General features: G+C 42.6%; 1 protein-coding gene across 8 annotated transcripts in view; it reads right to left on the bottom strand.

Moving 5' to 3' along the window:
• The window catches only part of IKZF3 (IKAROS family zinc finger 3), a 68,710-nt gene extending 56,188 nt beyond the window's left edge, over window positions 1-12,522 (bottom strand). The window contains exon 1 of one of the 8 annotated variants that reach the window (XM_075911756.1): window positions 12,256-12,522. In XM_075911756.1, coding sequence (XP_075767871.1) covers window positions 12,256-12,292 — 37 coding nt within the window. In that variant the 5' untranslated portion in view covers window positions 12,293-12,522. The remainder of the gene's footprint in view (window positions 1-12,255) is intronic. The other 7 variants (XM_075911755.1, XM_075911754.1, XM_075911750.1 and 4 more) reach the window with 7 other exon arrangements.
• Between the last annotated feature and the right edge of the window lie 7,025 nt (window positions 12,523-19,547).

The following is a 19,547-nucleotide window of genomic DNA, read 5'->3' as shown; positions in this document are numbered from 1 at the left end:
TGCGCCGGATCCGGAAGCTCAGCCCTGGATAGGGGCAGCTGCCAACCCACAGAGTTGCTTCTGTATCAGAGGCAGCAGCGCAGTGCAACAGGCAGCTGGTTCACGAGGGGAGCTGGTTTTTAAAATGGCTCCCCTGGCAGATCAGCTCCTGCCTAGCATCCTGCACTGCTGCCTCTGTATCAGAGTCAGCAGCAGAGGGGTAGGGGGCTCTTCAGCAGTGGGGCCAGAGCGTACTGTCTGCCAGTCCTGCCTCAGGGACTACTGAATAGTCGAGTAACCAATAAGAATTCATGAGGTTAATCAACTATTCAGTTAACCAATATTCAACATCCCAATTGAATTTTCCATCTTAAAATTAAATCAGCATGCCTATTTTCCTCTCAATTACATATATGTGGAATTTCCATAGTGTCTATTAGTAAAGGACCCAAAAATGCTTTTCAGACTTCTACAAGGCCTCTGAAACTCACTGTAAGTTAGGTAAATATTATTATACACATTTTACAAATGGGGGAAAATTTAGAGACAGAAAAAGTTAAGTGATTCATTCAAGATCAAACAGAAATTTAAAAACAGCACCAAAAAGTACAGGTTTTCTAGACAGATCATAGTATGTAAATATGTCTCCTAGACAGATCATAGTATGTAAATACGTCTCCATGAGATCCGTATACAAGAGCTAAATCAGAGATATTCATAAAGATAAATACATCATAATATAATTTCTAAACATAAAGAGAATTCTCTCTCTCGCACTCAATCTCTTCTCCCCCTCCCCCATTTAGCTGCTATGGGATGTCACAGCTCTGAAATCTAATTGAATACATTGTGAAGATTTATATGAAGTGCGATAATTTAGTAATATATTTTGGTTGTTAATCTCCTGAGTTAACTGTGATTAATTCAAAAATATTAATCATAGTCTTAATCACACTGTTAAGCAATAGAATGCCAATTGAAATTTAGTAAATATTTTGGATGTTTTTCTATGTTTTCAAATATATTGATTTCAGTTACAACACAGAATACAAAGAATACAGTGCTCTATATTATTATAAATATTAGCACTATAAGAATGACAAAAATATGATTTTGTAAAGTCACCTCATAAGTACTGTAGTGCAATCTCTTTAAATTTGTCAGTTGAACTTTCATGATAGATTTTGGGAGGGGGGGGGGGTCAATTAGATAATGACTCAAAAACAAAGCAAAACTTTGGAGCATACAAGTCTACTCGGTCCTACTTGCCATTCAGACAATTGCGAAAACAAGTTTGTTTCTGTTTACAGGGCATAATGCTACTTGCTGCTTATTTACAATGTTATCTAAAAATGAGAATAGGAGAGCAAATGGCACTTCTGTAGTCAGCACTGCAAAGTATTTCATGCCAAATACGCTATAAATTCGTATGTCCCTTCATGTGTCAGACACCATTTCAGAGGACATGCTTCTTTGCTAAGGACTCTTAAAAAATGTGCAAAATATACTATGCTAATTAAATTTCTGACAGAACTCCTTGGGAGAGAACTGTAAGTCTCCTGCTCTGTTTTTCCCACATTCTGCCATATATTTCATGTTATAGAAGTGTCAGATTATGACCCAACACATGTTGCTTGTTTTAAGAACACTTTCACTGCACATTTGACTAAATACAAAGAAGGTGCCAATGTGAAATTTCTAAAGATAGTTACCACACTCAACCCAAGGTTTAATACTCTGAAGCGCCTTCCAAAATCTGAGAAGGACTAAGTGTGAAACATGCTTTCAGAAGTCTTTAAAGAGCAATACTGTGATGCAGAAGCTACAGAAGCCTGCATTTCTTTGGACTGTTACTGAATAGAACCAGTCATCAGCATGGACACATGTCTCTGGAATGGTGGTTGATGTATGAAGGGACATATGACTCTTAGGGGCATTTGGCATGTAAATATCATGTGACACTGGCTACAACAGTGCTATATGAATGTCTGTTCTCACTTTTGGGTAACAATGTAAACAAGGGTTACGTCTACACTGGCCCCTTCTTCGGAAGAGGCATGCTAATTTAGAACTTTGGAATAGGGAAATCCGCGGAAATCCGCCAGTGTAGACGTAGCCAAGGTGTGGGCAGCATTATCTCCTGCAAATGTAAAACAAACTTGTTTGAGCAATTGGCTGAACAAGAAATAGGACAAAGAGAATTTATAGGCACTAAAGTTTTATATTGTGTAAAACAAAGCAATATTCAAAAATAAAACAATTCTACATTTGTAAATTCAACTTTCACAATAAAGAGATTTCACTACAGTACTTGCAATGCGGGAATTTAAAAACAAAAGAAATAATATTTATAAAGTGTAAATACTTGTTATAAAAATATAAACTAAGCACTGTACACATTATGTTCTGTGTTGTAACTGAAATCAATTTATTTGAAAATGTGGAAGACATCCAAAATATTCTATTATTAACAGCATGATTAATTTTAATCACTTAACAGCCCTAAAATATATATCTATTTGGACTGTGAGAATTTTGACCTCCTCCTTGTCACTTCTGATTCATTTATAATTTCTGAACAGTGTTGCCTGTTGCAAAAGAAAGTCTTCCAAAGTTAATATTTGAATGTGCAACTCAAGGAATAACTGCTCTTGAATCTCTATGTGCTTTCCTGAACTGGGGCCTGAATGAGAAGGAAAGCAATTCTGGAGAGGGGGAGTGTTTATGCTAATTTCTATAAAATAATGTTATACTTTTAATGGCTTTACAATAAATGCCCTGAAGGTTGCCTTTAAGGTATTTCATTTTGTATGAGCTTTTTTCCACTGAGATAGACAAGGTCAGTAAGGGTACGTCTACACTACAGCGCTAATTCGAACTAACTTAGTTCCAATTAGTTAATTCGAACTAAGCTAATTCGAACTAACGCGTCTAGAACTAAAAACTAGTTCGAATTAGCGTTTTGCTAATTCGAACTAGCATGTCCACATTAAGTGGACCCTGAACCGGGGTTAAGGCTGGCCGGAAGCAGTGCCGGCAGGGCATCAGAGGAGGACTTAGAGCGTGGAGATGCTGTCTCAGGCTAGGCGAGGGCTGCGCTTAAAGGGTCCCGACCCCCACCCCGGACAGACAGTCCTGGCTTGGAGTGCCCGGAGTACCCACACTGGGCACATCACAGCACTCGGCCATCAGACCGGCTGCACTTGCCGCAGGCTGCCATCTGGGGAGAGGGGACAATTGGGGGGCTGCAGGAGAGCTTCCACCCCCAGAAGCCCGCAGAGCCATCCCAGTCCTCCGCATCGGGGGCTCGTACCCCATTCCTCCCTCACCTCCTTCCACTTACACTTCCCTAGCCCCTCTTCTTGATGTACAAAATAAAGATAATGGAATCTGTCTTTATTGAACAAAACTGGGGGAGACTGGGAAAAGGAGGTGGGAGAGGGGAAGAGAGAGGCTGGGAGAGGGGAGGGCAACTAAAATGATCAGGGGTTGGGAACAGATCCCATAGGAAGAGAGGCTAAAGAGACTAGGACTTTTCAGCTTAGAAAAGAGGAGACTGAGGGGGGATATGATAGAGGTCTATAAAAGCATGAGTGGTGTGGAGAGGGTGCATAAACAAAAGTTCTTTGTTAGTTCCCATAAAGAAGGACTAGAGGACACCAAAGGAAAGGAATGGGTAGCAGGCTTCAAACTAGTAACAGAAAGTTGTTCTTCACAAAGCAAAGAGTCAACCTGTGGAACTCCTTGCTGCAGGAGGCTGTGAAGGCTAGAACTAGAACAGAGTTTAAAGGGAAGTGAGATCAAGTCATGGAGGTTGGGTCCATGGAGTGCTATTAGCCAGGGGGTAGGAGTGGTGTCCCTGCCAAAGGTTTGTGGAAGGCTGGAGAGGGATGGCACGAGACAAATGGCTTGGTCACTGTCTTCGGTCCATCCCCTCCAGAGTCCCTAGGGTTGGCCGCTGTCGGCGGACAGGCTACTGGGCTAGATGGACCTTTGGTCTGACCCAGGATGGCTATTGTAAGCTCAGGGCTCAGGGTCGGGGGTCTCAGTGGATCCCCTTGATTTTCATGCACACCTGCTCCTGGGTGGCCAGGCTGGCAGCTCTCCTGCCCTAGCTGGCCACTTTCCTGTGCCTAGTGCGGAGGTCGTGGACGAGGTCCATGATGTCCGCACTAGACCAGGTGGGTGCCCGCATCTTGTGGTCCCGGGCAAGCTCCCGTGAGCCGCCAGCCTGGTCCCGGGAAGAGGGGGAGGGCTGGGGGGCATCAGGTGGCTGGCTTGAGCCGTGCCAGGTGCAGGGTCTGCTATCTGGGTGCTGGCAGGCTTGCACCTGGCACGGGCACCGTAGCCAGCCCGTGCCCCTTTAAGGGGGCCGGGGCTGGGAGAGGGGCACACGAGTTTCCCTGGTGTTGGCCAGAGTGGCCACCAGGGAAACCTGGGGAGGACTAGCCTCCCACTAGTTCGAATTAAGGGTCTACACAGCCCTTAATTCGAACTAGTAAGTTCGAACTAGGCTTAATCCTCGTGGAAAGAGGATTACCTAGTTCGAACTAAGCGCTCCGTTATTTCGAATTAAGTTCGAACTAACGCAGCGCTAGTGTAGCGCCTATGAAAGTTAGTTCGAACGTCCGTTAGTTCGAACTAACTTTGTAGTGTAGACATACTCTAAGATAATATATTTTATTAAACTAGCTTGTGTTGGTGAGAGAGGCAGCTTTTGAGCTACACAAAGCTCCTCTTCAGGTCTAAGAAAAGGAATTCTAAGTATCACAACAAAATGCAGGATGGAAGAGACTGTTTACTTATGGTGTACTAATTATTTATGGTGATTTCCCACCATTAGTTTTCTGACCCAAACATTTCACAAGCTACCTTATGTAATTTAATAAAAAAAAAAAAAAAAAAAAAAAAAAAAAGAGAGAGAGAGAGCGAGCGCTCCCCTTTTGGTCAAAGACTTTCAGAGAAGACATCTTCTGAAGAACAACCACCAAAGCCAGCTAGTATTTATCTTCATTCTCATTTCCCACTAATATCAAATTAACCACTTGCTCATCAACTAAATAGAAGGGCTAATATTAATTTCCTTCTTTGTTACTCTCTCACTTATGGATCAACCATTTGCTGATCTGTTGGGTATAGTTCACATGCAGTATTGTTTGTTTGTTTTTTTGGGGGAGGAGGGGTACTTTTCCCACGTGTATTGTTTAGTTATTTCCATGCCTCTGGTTTCATCTCTAAGCCTTCATAGTTGAAAGGACAAATAAAATGTTGGGTTTAGCTACATGACATATGTTCTTAGCTTCTGATGGGCCTGATCCCAGGAAGAGCAAAATATCCACTTCTAAGAAGGCAGAAACTATCATTTACTACAAGCTTGTACAATACCTAAACAGATTGGGTACTATTGTGCTAAGGCACTTCCATGCTACCGCAATATGAATGCATTTGATTTGTCAAAATTTCAATACTAAAGAAAAAAATCTCTGCTATCTGCAAGATAGATCTCAGAAATACAGAAAGCTGTTTTTTCTATACTATAACATAGTGCTTAAAGACCCACTCGAATTTTCACAAAAATGCATAGTACAGAATTTAGGGATGTAATAGTGTAACCATTTAAATGGTTAACCAATAAGCATGAGCTTATCTGTTACCATAACGATTACACACTGGCTCCTAGCCCCACTCTTGGGGACCTGGCTCTCATCCTGCACTGCTGGCTCTGTATCAGAGCCTGCACGCAGGGCAGCAGATGGCTCCCTGGGAGCAGGACTGGGAGGTGGAAGTGGGGCCAGGAGTCAGTATGGGCTGGGAGTCAGCTTACAGAGTCAGCAGTGTGGGGTGGCAGCCGGCTTCCTAGGAGGGGAGTTAGTTCCTGCCTGCCACACCACGTGTGCACTGGCTGCCAGCCCCATGCCCCGGGAGCCAGCTGTGCTGCAGAATAAGCTTTATAATGCAGAGCCATAATGTGTAACCGTGTAACCACTAAGATTTTTTAACAGATACAGAGTTACCTAATTAACTGCTTTTTAACATCCCTAGTACAGATTTTCAGTTCTGCATGTCTTCTGCATTTTTTACAGCAAAGTATTAGAAAATAACATATTTTGACCAAATGTGGGTGAATTTACCTGGAGACAAAAGTCACATGTGTTATCTAAAACAGGTTGATCTTTAGACAAATGAAGGAGTACATCCTGTTTTATAATCTTGGAATAACTTAATATCACAGGTATCATTTGAAGTGTTCTAAAAAAGGAATCATTTAGAGTCATGTGATCTTACCCACCATTACATTTTTTAATTAGCACTATCCATGCTTTTTTCATTAGGAATATAAAAGGACTAGTATTTCCTTCTGACAATACCAGCTCAAATACATTGGCAATTAGCACAATTAATAATAAAAAATAGCTAATTCTCTGATTATTGTGTTCTCCAGTAACATTTTCAGTGTAATCATAAATTGTAAAATGCTAATTAGTTGTCCATTTTCATGTGATAGGAGATCCTTTTCAGAACCCTATTTTATCTGAAACCATCAAATATAGGAATAAAAACAAAATATTATAAATCTTAACACTTTAAGAATTTGTTTTTTTTCAAAGCCTAATTTTATTATATTCAAATCATAGCCAAAGAAAAGGTGTTCAAATGCTCAACAAAAGACAGGTGTTCACTAGTTCATGCAATGCAACTTTTTCATATTTGTCTTGTATGATAATTACACACACTACATTTAGTTAGGATTCAAACTCGGTAAAAAAAATTTACATGCAAAAAATTAAATATTACTAGAAATAGTGGACTTGGAAATGAGTTTCACAGCTAAGACATTCGATTTGTCCTTTTCTCACACTATAATATCTTAAATATGAAGGCCAAAGTGCATATGACAGGCTTCTACCGTGATACTTATGGGAAACTCCTAGCTTTTAATAACTAGATAGAAGTTTAATAACTAGACCACTGCTATCAGTTTTAATTATTTGCTTGCTTATACCTTCTAGTTGTACAAATAACTAGTTAATGTAACAAAATCAGGCTGTTTGGTACATAATCATATTTTTATCCAATCTGACAGAATAAAAAGACCTTAAAATGAGTGAAAAAGACTCCTTTCATGGACATGGGAGGACATCTGATTGGTATAAGGACTCTTCAGGGGCCAGACTCCCAGAAATAAACACAGTGGCTACGTCTAGATTGCATCCCTTTATCGTAAAAGGGATGCAAATTAGACGTATCACAATTGCTAATGAAGCGGGGATTTAAATCTCCCCCGCTTCATTAGCATAAAAATGGCTGCCACTTTTTTTCGGCACGGAGCTTTGCCGGAAAAAAGTGCCAGTCTAGACGCAGATTTTTCGGAAAATAAAGCCTTTTCCGAAAGATCCCTCATTTTAAGAGGGATAAGGGATCTTTCGGAAAAGGCGTTATTTTCCGAAAGATCCGTGACTAGACTGGCGCTTTTTTCCGGCAAAGCTCCGTGCCGAAAAAAAGCGGCAGCCATTTTTATGCTAATGAAGCAGGGGAGATTTAAATCCCCGCTTCATTAGCAACTGCGATACGTCTAATTTGCATCCCTTTTATGAAAAAGGGATGCAATCTAGACGTAGCCAGTGGGTAGATCAGGAACATGTTGGGGGTGTGGCTTCCTATATTATGGCAGCTATTTGCTCCTGAGGGCCCACAAATGCAAATTATAAATTAAAGCTACCTCGAACTGTCTTAAATTAGGGTTGATCTATGGCCACACTGTTTTTGTACTACTATATTGATTTAGAAACCAATATATCTAAAACAGTACAACTTCATAGTGTGGACACAGTTATACCACATAATGATATACGTTATTCAAATAATTAGCACTCATGTTGCACCTTAGTGACTAACAAATATATCATGAGTTTTCATGGGTAAAACCCACTTCATCAGATGAGCTGGAGTGGAAATTACAGAATCCAGAGTATATATAACAATAAAGCAGTTACCTATTAACTGTAGTAGTGTTAATGATGCTAATTGAGTCAGGCTGAATGTGTCCCATTCATAGCTTTTGGTGGGTAAATGCAAATCTTAAAGGCAGAGAAATAGCCTAATGCATTAATGAATTAATATCTTTATTCAAGACAAAGTTGATAGTATCAAATTTGTAAATGAATTCCAGTTGCGCAGTTTCCCTCTGTAACCAGGTGATAATTCCTTGGTAGAAGAATGGTTACTTTTAAATTCATTATTGAATGTCCAGGAAAATTAAAATGTTCTCTAGAGGTTTATGCAGTCTACCATTCCTGATGTCTGATTTGTGTCCATTAATCCTTTGTTGCAGAGACTTTATGTATAGTACAATATAAGCACCTATACATGATATAAGCTATACCAGTATAGGTTGAACCTCTCTAGCCCAACATTCTCTGGTTCAGCAACATCTGCGGTCCAGCATGATTTAGTTAGCCAGATGTCCACTTATCATGGGTGTGTCCAAGTTTCCTGCGGTCCCATACAGTTTATTTACAGCCACCTGTCCTGGCTCTCAGTGTTCTCTGCTATTATTTAGCTCTAATTTACCCTTAAATGCCTTCTAAGAGTCCAGTACGCATTGGAAATGTTGGCAATGCTACTAGGCAATATTGACTTCCCGTGGTTCAGAAAATTCTCTGGTTCGGCAGTGGTCAGGTCTCAAGGATGCTGCACTAGATATGTTCAACCTATATAAGAACCTTTATATTGTATTCAATAATCTATAACCGTTCCATTCACTAAGGTGTATCAATATAAGCAACTTTAAAAATCTAGTACTAGGGATTTATACCATTTTAACTATATAGGTTTTAAACCCCTAATTATGGTGCTACAAAAACTGTCTGTCGACTGGCCTTTAAGCTCCCAGTGCAGGGACTGTCCCTTTACATGGATTTGTATAATGGTTTGCACAACAGAACCCGAGTCATGATTAGGGTCTTTGGTAAATACAGCAAAATAAATAAATGCATATATAATTTACATATTTTTTCTATTCACTAATACCATAGTCACTGCATAACTTTCAGGCATCGGTATCCATTCATCTGCACCAGGTTTTCATCAGACATTAGTCTTCTCTACAAGACCTTCCTTCAAGCCATTATGTTTTCTTCATATTTATCTTCAGATCTCCCTTCTCAGTAAAACATTTTGAGACAAATCCTTCCTTGTACCATGCAGATGTGCTAAGGGAAATGGACATAGGAAGCCTCTGTCCTCCATGAAAACAGTAACACAGTATCTCTACTTAGGGCTCAGAAAAGTACAAGGAGTGGTTCACTTATATGTCTGCTAAGCTAGTCCTCATAAACTTTACTGGGACAGGAACTGCTAGCTAGGGTACATGGGAAAGGAGCAGCTCACTAAAGCATAGTTTGCATTTGGTGAGCAATGTTCATTTACAAAACAGAAGTAAAGTGCATCAGGTAATGAAGACTCACTCTTTCTGCCAGCACTGGAGCTGTCAAATAATACTTAGTCAAGGAATTTTGTTATATTTTAAAATACATTATTTTATGAATGTTTTATTCTATTATTTGACCAGCATACAGAGGCTATTGAATAACTTGTGAACATATTTAATTAACCATGCATTCAATTATTTGTGAGTTTTTCAATTAAATACATGAAGAATAATATATTTCTATTGGCCACACAACTCCAACCAGTAAAATGGTAAATGTGTGTTCTCTGTTTGCCTCCACCAGTTAAGGACAAGATTTTGCCTTCTTTATATTAGTATAGTACATTTGCCAGTGCAGCTGTAACTCAACATATCAAGAATGAAATCTTGGCCCCACTGCACGCAATTGAAGTTTTCCAGTTGACTTCAATGCAGTTCACATTTCACTACAAATACCTATTTCCATGGATTACCATTTACATTCTTTTGTATTTTCAGTTTTTAAAGACAATTATCGCTGCTATTATTGCATGTAATAGAGCAATTAAAACAATTTACTTTGCGGTGATATAATAAGCATAAGGAAACTGAAATAAAAACAGTCTAGGCCTCTGTCTGCATCAAGATCTACACTGTCCAATTTTTAAAACCAATAAGAGTCCTAATGCAAAAATCAGACTCTGTTACATATAGTATGTAATTTCTTTCGTCGCTCTTATATAATTTCCAATATTTTCCATATTCAAAACCACATTATGCTTCTAACAAGTGAACAAGAGAGACCCTATTAAATTTTCAAGTTTAAGTGCCTTATTTGGCATTGCAAATTTTAATAACTTCCTGAAGAACCCTCTTGACTCTCATTTTTTATTAAACATTATTTCTTTTCACCGTTTAGATTATATCAATGTTGTTCCTAGTGGTATTTTTCTCATAATATGAGAGACTAGCTAATATGGCATCAAAGCTCCTTCCCTTTCCAAGCATTTCTTTTTTTCTAGTAATTTTAATTCCATTTTTTAAATAATTGAGGCACCTCAAATTTAGAAATAATTTGTCATAACCAGAGTAGACTAAACTGATTGTTTTCTACCCTGGCTCTCTGCTAAAACCAGTATGAATTTTGAAAATTAACTTCAAAATGTGATAGTATTTATGCTTTTAATCTATAGATCCCGCAAAACAATGGTACTTTAATTTGGTCCTTTAACATTGTGCTAATATTACATCCTTCCCCATGGACTGTGCCTTGACATGATGGGAAGGCTTGAGTACTCCCATGACCCTGAGAACTAAGCTTGGCAGGAATATAACTGGCATAAATTAATTTTTTTATCTACATCTATTTTAAGTAATTGCCCTTGTGTGGCATGTAGGATATCTTTACTTTGTTTATTCATGCCAATACAGTAAATGCAAATATGTTAATCACATAGGATCGAATTCTGCAATCCTTATAAAATAAACTTTCATTAAACTTTCGCACTTGTTCATCTAAGGACTTCAGAATTTAAGCTCATAAACAGGAGGCTCAATCTGAAAAATCTTACTTTTCCAAATAATCTTCTTTACTCGTGTGAGTAAAATCTCATTGACTTCAGTGGGATTCCCTTGTTTTTCCTGTCCTTAAAAGAAAAAAGGTAAGACATCCCAGCCCCCCTGAAGTCAATGGTAAACCTCTATTGACTTCTAGGTGAAATCCTGTCTCCATTAAAGAGCAAAACTAGGATTTATAAAAGAAAATGTTAGTTGTTGTGTTCAAAGACGATACCGTGCAATTTTATTCTTCATAGCATCTTTCACATAAACTGCATGTAAAAACATAAGAAGTTTTAGTACACTCCAAATGCATTAAGTGAACTTCAGCGTATAGGATACCACATAAGATCCATTTGTGACATTAAATCTTGAACCATCAGTGTAGCAAGATAAAAATTTATTTGCAAGTTTTTAAAAAGACAAGCAAATTTTTAGAGAAAAAAAAATATACATCCCACAGATGTAAAGGCTTATCATTTCTTATCCTGAGACTGCTTATCATTTGCTGCATAAAAACATACAATCACAACTTGAACAAGGTAGAAAAATGAAATTGAGGATGCAAACTGCAATTAGGCCCATTCTTTCAAAGTATTCACAGGTATCAAGGTGTGACTTTCTGAATTGAGTCAGACTGTGTTTAAATTATGAGTTTCACTGAAGAACACAGCTCAAAAATCTTTCATTACAAGATTGGCTAGCCATAGCTAAAACAAGATTTTAATTTAACCTAAAACAAGGGGGTTTCCTCTCCAAGTGAGAGAGACTAGGCAGGGCTGATTTTATTGTCAGGTTTTTTAAGAGTGAAGACTTGAAATACTGTATTAATAATCTCTCTCAAATTACTAGAGAATGGAACTAATTGCAAAGGTTGTTAGCAATAGGAAGAAACAAAGTATTTGCTTGCTTTTAAACACTAGTGCTGCTGTATCCAAAATTAACCTGCAGCTTCTTTTGAACTGGGTGTGAAAATTGCATGCACTTTTTATAAGCGCAAAGAAACCCACAGGCCCTTAATTCGTTAAAACCATGAATATGAGCTGTCCTTAAACCAGGCTCTAAATCTAACTTTAACATACAGGTTGTGAAATTAAATCTAGAAAGCAGCTCGACTTGTTTCCTGTTTTATTCCAAGGCACGATTGGATTATTCCACCTATATGGATTGCAACCAGACTGCAGGAAGGGTAGCAAGAGGAGCACGTTTCAATGAACTGCGAGGTCAATCACGATTTATAAAATACTGCATTAATTACGATTAGAGCAACAACAAAAAACAACAGCGATCCCTGAGCCCGTGCACTGTACCGTTGTAAAAAGAGTGGAGGCTCTTCTCACCTTCCATGCTGCAGTTCCGTATGCTCCCTACTCCACGTGCTGCTGCTGCTGCTGCTTCTCCAGGGCTCTAGGATTCACAACTGCAACAGGCGGGAGATTCCCAGCAACTGGGCTTCCGCTCTGGAGAGAAGCTTGTGACATCAAGCATTTAAAGGGACAGGAACTGCTTTTCTATGTGATTAGAGCGGCGCCGGGTGGTGGTTTGACAATCTCGTGCAAAACTGCTGCGAGAACACAGAGCTCCCTTTAATGAGACTGTGCAAAATAATGTCCACCTCTGGCAGGAGAAATTGGTGCATTTCAGAATTAGCCATTGTGATCGTTAATGGATTCGTTTTAAAAGTCATTTCGTGTGATTGAAATATATTTAATCTCAGCACACAAAAATGCCTCCTCCACAGCCAAAATCTGTTGCCCGCAAGAAGTTATCTACAGTGATACGTTTCTGAGAGTTACTCTTTTAAGATCATACATTTTGATAGACAGAGGCAGTTGGACTAGTGCTAAGATAAATATTTAAAAGGCCATTAGGATTTTTAAAAAAGGCTTATTCTTAGTCCTGTTATCTGAGATTTATAAGCATCATAACGTTTTACTCTTCTCCAGCAGCCTTCATCCCAAAGTGCTTTGCAAACAACCTGTAGTACAGACAGGGCTGGACCGAGCCATTCCGGCGCCCTGGGCAGACAGTTTAACTGCGCCCCGGGTTGGGGGAGGGCGCATGTGCGCCCCTGCCCCCGTGCCAGCACGTAGGAGAGGGTGCATGCGCAGCCCCACTCCTGCCCGGCGTGTGGTGGAGGGCGCGCGGAGCTGGCGGCGGCAGGACGCACATGCTCTGCCCAGCCCAGCCCAGCTACCGCCGCTGGCACGCAGCCTGGGGCTGCCCGGGGCAGGCTGAGCCTGGCCATGGAGGGCCCCATGGCCGCGGGGGGAAGGGTGCTGCTGGCCAGTACTGTGGGGGTTAACGCAGCCCCTGCCCCGGGCGGCCGCTGCAGGGTGGCGGCTGGGAGCTGCTGCAGCCTGCAATCCGGGAGCCGGGCATGCGGCGCCTGATGGCAGCTATAAGGGGGTGCTGTGCACCCCTTACAGAGGCCATCAGGCACCCCCCAGAGGTTGGTGCCCTGGGCAGCTGCCCGACTAGCCCATGCCCTGAGTACAGAGGCATTGTAATGCAGCTATCTCGGTCCTACCTCACCAATCTGTGCTTGGGATGCTTCATAACAGTGCAGAGAAATGGGAAATTTTTGGTAAGGATATAAGGGCAAACACCGATAGTCACACAAAGCACCAATGGATCAAACAGTATCATGGCAAACCCTACTCCTGGAAAAAGGGTCACAACAAACTTCATGGATCTTTATCTGCAGAGATGGCTTTGTGATTGCCAAGTAAAGAAAGCAATGGACTGGAAGGGTCCCTTGGAGTATGTCTAGACTACATGCCTCTGGTAACAGAGGCATGTAGATTAGGCTGCCCGGCATAGGAAAATGAAGTGGCGATTTAAATAATCACCGCTTCATTTAAATTAAAATGGCTGCTGCGCTGAGCCGATCAGCTGTTTGTCGTCTCAGCGCGCTAGTCTGGACGCTCTGTGGTCGACATCAAAGGCACTTGTCAACCGCCCCGGTAAACCTCATCCCACGAGGCATAATGGGGCAGTCGACAAATGCCTTTGATGTCGACCACGGAGCGTCCAGACTAGCGCTGAGCCGACAAACAGCTGATCGGCTCAGCGCGGCAGCCATTTTAATTTAATAAACCCAGCTATGTGGCTGCTAAATCCTATTCCCCGGATTACATTGTCTCCCTGGAAGCCTCCCAAAAGTATATGATCCACCCTGGAGGTTTCACTGGTGGAACAGAGAATAAGGTATTGTGTGACTGCTCCTCTCCATGGCGCTAGAATGGAAAATTGGGATAGGTTGCTGAGGATGCACCCCTAAAATGAGGTTTCCTTTGCTATCAAGTCTTGATAGATACATATTTTTCTTAGTTCCAAGGGACTTGGTCCAGGAAAGTTTCTTCACATATACAATGTTATGATTCAAAACACATTTACTTTTAAAGCAGTGGGCCCACACTGATAAGCAAAAGCTATAGACTACACACATTTCTCCTCCCCCCCTCCCCCCCCCCCCGCCACAGTAAATTTTTTAGCAAGCTCGGCTCAGTCCTCCTTTGCTCTGGGTCCAGGACCTACCCCTGCTGCAGCTCTGCATTTAAAGTATATTAGGAGCCGGGAGGGCAGGCAGACCATCTCAGTTCCAGCTCGGACTGGGAGATCTGCCCCCCCCTCGGACTAGGAGATCTGCCCCCCCCCCCCGGACAGGGGGTGCTGCCTCCCTACACTGCTACCTCTGTATCAGAGGCAGCAGTGTGGACGGTGGCAGCAGGCCGACAGTCTGTGAGGGGAGCTGTTTTTTAAACTGGCTCCCCTCGGACCAGCTCCTGCCTGGCACCCCATGCAGCTGCCTCTAAAACAGAGGCAGCAGCGCAGAGTGGCAGAGGGCTCCTTGGGAGTGGGGCTGGAGGGCACTGGCTGCCAGCTGGCCCCACCCTCAGGGACTATAGAATAGTCGAGTAACCAATAAGAATTCATGAGGTTAATAGACTATTCAATTCACCGATATTTAACATCCCTACCTGGTATTACTAAAATGACACGCATATAAAGAAAGGGCACATTGACAGGCCCGTATGCAGGAATTTCTGTGGGAGGGTGCTTTTTTTGTAAATGTGGACCACAAGGGTGTGAATGCATCCCCATGGTCCCCCAGGTGAGCAGGGAAATCAGCCCCAGCATTCCCCTGGCTAGTCAGAGTATGGGGAAGGGATGCTCAGACAGTGGGCTGCTCCTGCCTTCCCCTGGCCAGCCGGAACCTGCTTACTTGGGGGACCATGGGAAGGTGCTTTTGCGTATGGGGCTGGTGTCGATTGCACACAACATTGACTGTGAGACATCCAATCAAAGCTGCTATGATTCAATTGGCACACACTGCAAATTCTAGGCACACAAGCGCAGTTAAAACTAACCTATCCCAGGAGACCATCTTGATTACAACAATCTTGCAGCCCACTGAGATGAAGGAGGGCCACTCATGAGGCCCACTCACTAACCTAGGTTGCCAATTGCTGTTTTAAAGGAATGGCCAAAGAGCATTAAGGAGTTCCATATGTCCTACGCCTGACCTCATCTTTAATGAAAGCAGGCAGTCAGCAGATGCTACAGTTTCCAGCATATATGACTCATCTTGGTTCAGTTGAACTACTGTTGTCTATACGGTATATGCCTCCATATTAAATATAAGAGACGGATGCAATGTGTTCTTTTCAAGCAATTTGCCGGTGTAGCCCACATTTGGGAAACAGTTTACCACTCCTTCTGTAAAGTATAATATAATGGGCCCATAATCCATTAAAACATTTTTCCAGGTAAAAATAAGTGCTCATCATTTATACATTGTTTTTTATTTTTTAAGTCCTTTACAACCATTACCCACAATACCCTGTACCCACAAAGCCATTTGTGGGCTACTTAGTTTAGGTCACATATTAATTACTCAAAAGACAGCTGTCACTCACTCAGAACTACCTTGCCTTGGTGGGTTTGTGACTCATTTCTTACAATTTGACAAAGGTAGTTTAGGACTTTGTTGGGATAAGTGTTGTAATAGAATACCACCATACCCCAGCATATTTTCCTTTTTTATATATTTAATTTCCTTTATCTGTAACTTGGATTGCTATTGTTTTTACATCATGTAAACATGATGACATGGTCTTCAGAGACTTGCATCAACCCTGTTTTTTCTATATTATTCACCCTCCCAGGCTTGCATATATATTACCATGATATTGCAGAGACAACACTAGGCTTTGTTTTAATCTTACCTTTTTTTAAAAGCAAAAATAACTCAGCTGTTTAAAAAATGTCAAATTAGAAAAATGCCTAGTAAACACCAGTAATTAATGCATTTCAAAAACCTTTCCTGCTAACGGTGAATCATTTTTGTTCCTACAACTCAACAAAAAATAGCATGAAACTGAGTCTCATAAACAGCTGGGTACAAAATCATCTGAAGTTTTGAGTGAGTAAAAATTGACAGGTTAACTATAGATAATTTTTCAATTTTTTTATCAGAGTTCTGAATTATTTACCAAAAAATGGCTGTTATGAGATTGTAAATGCTCTAGATATTAAAACCTACACATCATCAACTGGCATAATCACAACAACACTCAGCTCATGGAATAATTAGACATCATCTTATATTTGTATGTGCATCTTCAAACTCTGATAAGAGAAAAATAGTGTACTGTGAAAGTAAGGTAAAAAAACCCATGAATACGTTAGACCAGAGGTCGGGAACCTAAGGCCTGTGGGCCAGATGTGGCCCCTGGCTTGCCTGGATCAAGGCCACAAGACTGAGAGACACCTTCCAGCATTGGGGAGTCATGCTGGCACTCTAGCCCTCCCCTTTGTCACCCCATCTGCGGGGCTCGAGCACACAAAAACTACTAGACTGGTTCACCCTAGGCTCTGGTGCGCAAGGGGAATGTGGGAGTGTCTTTCTCCTTCTCAGCTAAGGGCCAGGTCAGTGAGGGTTTGGTTTGCGTTTTTTGCTTCTCACTTGTGTGTGGCCTGTCGGGTTGCCAGATGGTTTCAGAAAAAACACCGGGAAAAAAAGGGCCCCCGAAAGTTATTAAGCAAAACAATAAAAAACAAAACAGTGTGGCCCCTTTAAGAAATGCATGATGCTTTTTGGCCCTAACGGGCTGCCATCTTGCCTTTCTGTGCGGAGCCGGACAGCTCCGCGAGGAACCCAGTAAGCACTAGGGTTGGCAGGCTGCCTCCGTACTGAGCCGGACAGCCCAGGATTTTTGCCTCCTGGCCAGGAAAAAAAAAATCAGAAAATATGTGTCTGGTATTTTCTGAATTTTTTTACTGGACAGGATGCGAAAATACCAAACTGTCCCGTTCAATACCGGACACCTGGCAACCCTAGCGGCCCTTGACTGATTTTTCTGTAGGTTAGTGGCCCCCAACCCAAAAAAGGTTCCCCACCCCTGCTTTAGACAGAGGATTTGATGATTATTACCAATATGAAATACTTTAAAAAATGAGTTTTACTGAATACAGCCTTCTTGTGCTTAGAATTTGCAGCTTGTTTAAAAGCTATTTATTTTATGGTTGATAAATTAAATAAAAGCATTGGAGTAAGAACTGGACTGAGAATTAATTGATGTTTTTACTTGACATTTTATGGGAATGATTACATTTCTGAGTTTATGGGGGCTCAGTCATTCAACCAGAAGTAGTCACATTGAAGTCAATGAAAGTATAAAGGCAATGATCGCAAAATCTAGAGATTTATGGTATTGGTGAATGAAATGGTGATCTGAACAGACCTTTCTAAAAACATAAACTGAACATGGGTCTGCTGTATGAAAATAATACAGCACAGTGATGTGATTCTAAGAGTAACTGTTTGTAACAATCTGAAGATTGCATTTTGACTTAATGTCCATCCAGTTTTTATAATCAAAAAAGGAGAAGAGCTAGAAATGCCATGAAATCCTATGAACATCTAATTGTGTCCAGTCTGTTCAGTGTCAAAGGACCTCAGATGCTACCGTACTGGAGGACAGTATAAAACTCTGAAAAAGTTAGAAAATAAAATAGAAATAAGCATGTTTGTAAAGATTAGTAAAGCTCTAAAAGTTGACAACAGATGGAAGTACAAAAGACTTTATCAATTAAAATACTATTGTTATTCCTTTTGACCCATCAGTTAGCTAGTATTTAAGGCTCTTCAGGTAACAATTTTTATGTTTAGTTCACCTGTATTAAATTTAATTGCATCCTGGAAGTCAAAACTGTAGGAACTAGCAGAGGTTATAGGATGGCTTCAGTGGAAAAAGAAATGGATTGCGTTGTCTCTTCAGGGGACTGAACACAATACAAAAATGTGTTCATCTCTTGAACTCTTTTTCCCACAGAGGTACAGGCAGTCCCCGACTTACGCGGATCCGACTTATGTCGGATCCGCAGTTACGAACGGGGCTCGCCCCGGAGGACACGGACTGCGGGACCTCGCGGTCCTGCCGCCCGTGTACTCTGGGGCTTTCTCCGCGTCTCCCTGGTCTGCAGACCAGGAAGACGCGGAGCAAAGCCGCGGAGGGGCTCGGGCAGCTGGGCATCCCAGGCGCGCCCCGCTACCCGAGGCCCCACCCCCGTGGCTTTGCAAAGCCTCAGGGAAGCCGGTAGCAGAGCAGCCCAGGCGTGCATGGGCTGCCTCGCTGCCCAAGCCCTCCCGCCCCCCCCCCCCCCCCGGCGGCTTTGCAAAGCCTCGGGGAAGCCGGCAGCGGAGCAGCCGAGGCGTGCCTGGGCTGCCTCACTGCCCAACCCCCCCATGGCTTTGCAAAGCCTCGGGGAAGCTGGCAGCGGGACAGCCCAGACGCCCCGTGGCTGTCCCGCGGCTGTCCCCCTCAGTGGCTTTGCTCCCCGTCTCCCTGGTCTGCTGGTCTCCAGCAGACCAGGGAGACGGGGAGCAAAGCCGCGGAGGACCCAGGCGGCGGGACCGCGGTGCGTCTCGGTCCGCCTCCCGCATCTTCCTGGTCTGCTGGGGTGGGGAGGGGGCGCAGCTAGTACGCTCCCCTCCCCCCCCCCAGCAGACTAGGCTTTTCTCCAGATGCCTGTGGCAGAGCAGCTGGGGCGCTGCCGGTTGGTCCCGCAGCGCCGCTCTGGGCGCTACTGGACCAACCCGGCAGCACCCCAGCTGCTCTGCCCCAGGCGTCCTGATTCAGCCTCTGCTGGTCAGTTTCAGCAGCGGCTGAATCAGGACGCCTGGGGCAGAGCAGATGGGGTGCTGCTGCGTTGGTCCAGTAGCGCCCAGGAGCGGCGCTACTGGAGCAACCCAGCAGCACCCCAGATGCTCTGCCCCAGGCGTCCCCAAGTCAGCTGCTGCTGAAACTGACCAGCGCTGACTACAGGAAGCCGGAGGCAGAGTTGCTCTGCCCCGGGCTTCCTGGAATCAGCTGCTGATCAGTTTCAGCAGCAGCTGACTTGGGGACATTTGGGGTTCTTAAGTTGATTCTGTATGTAAGTCAGAACTGGCGGTCAGTTTCAGCAGCGGCTGAATCTGGACGCCAGTTCCGACTTACATACAGATTCAACTTAAGAACAAACCTACAGTCCCTATCTTGTACGTAACCCGGGGACTGCCTGTATTGTGCTGTCTAAATGAAATTGTAAACACTTT

The sequence above is a fragment of the Pelodiscus sinensis genome, chromosome 29 (genome assembly GCF_049634645.1).
Source record: "Pelodiscus sinensis isolate JC-2024 chromosome 29, ASM4963464v1, whole genome shotgun sequence".
In the NCBI taxonomy this organism is placed as follows: domain Eukaryota; kingdom Metazoa; phylum Chordata; order Testudines; family Trionychidae; genus Pelodiscus; species Pelodiscus sinensis.
The sequence above is the reverse complement of the archived record's forward strand: the minus strand, read 5'-3'. Positions and strand labels throughout refer to the sequence as shown.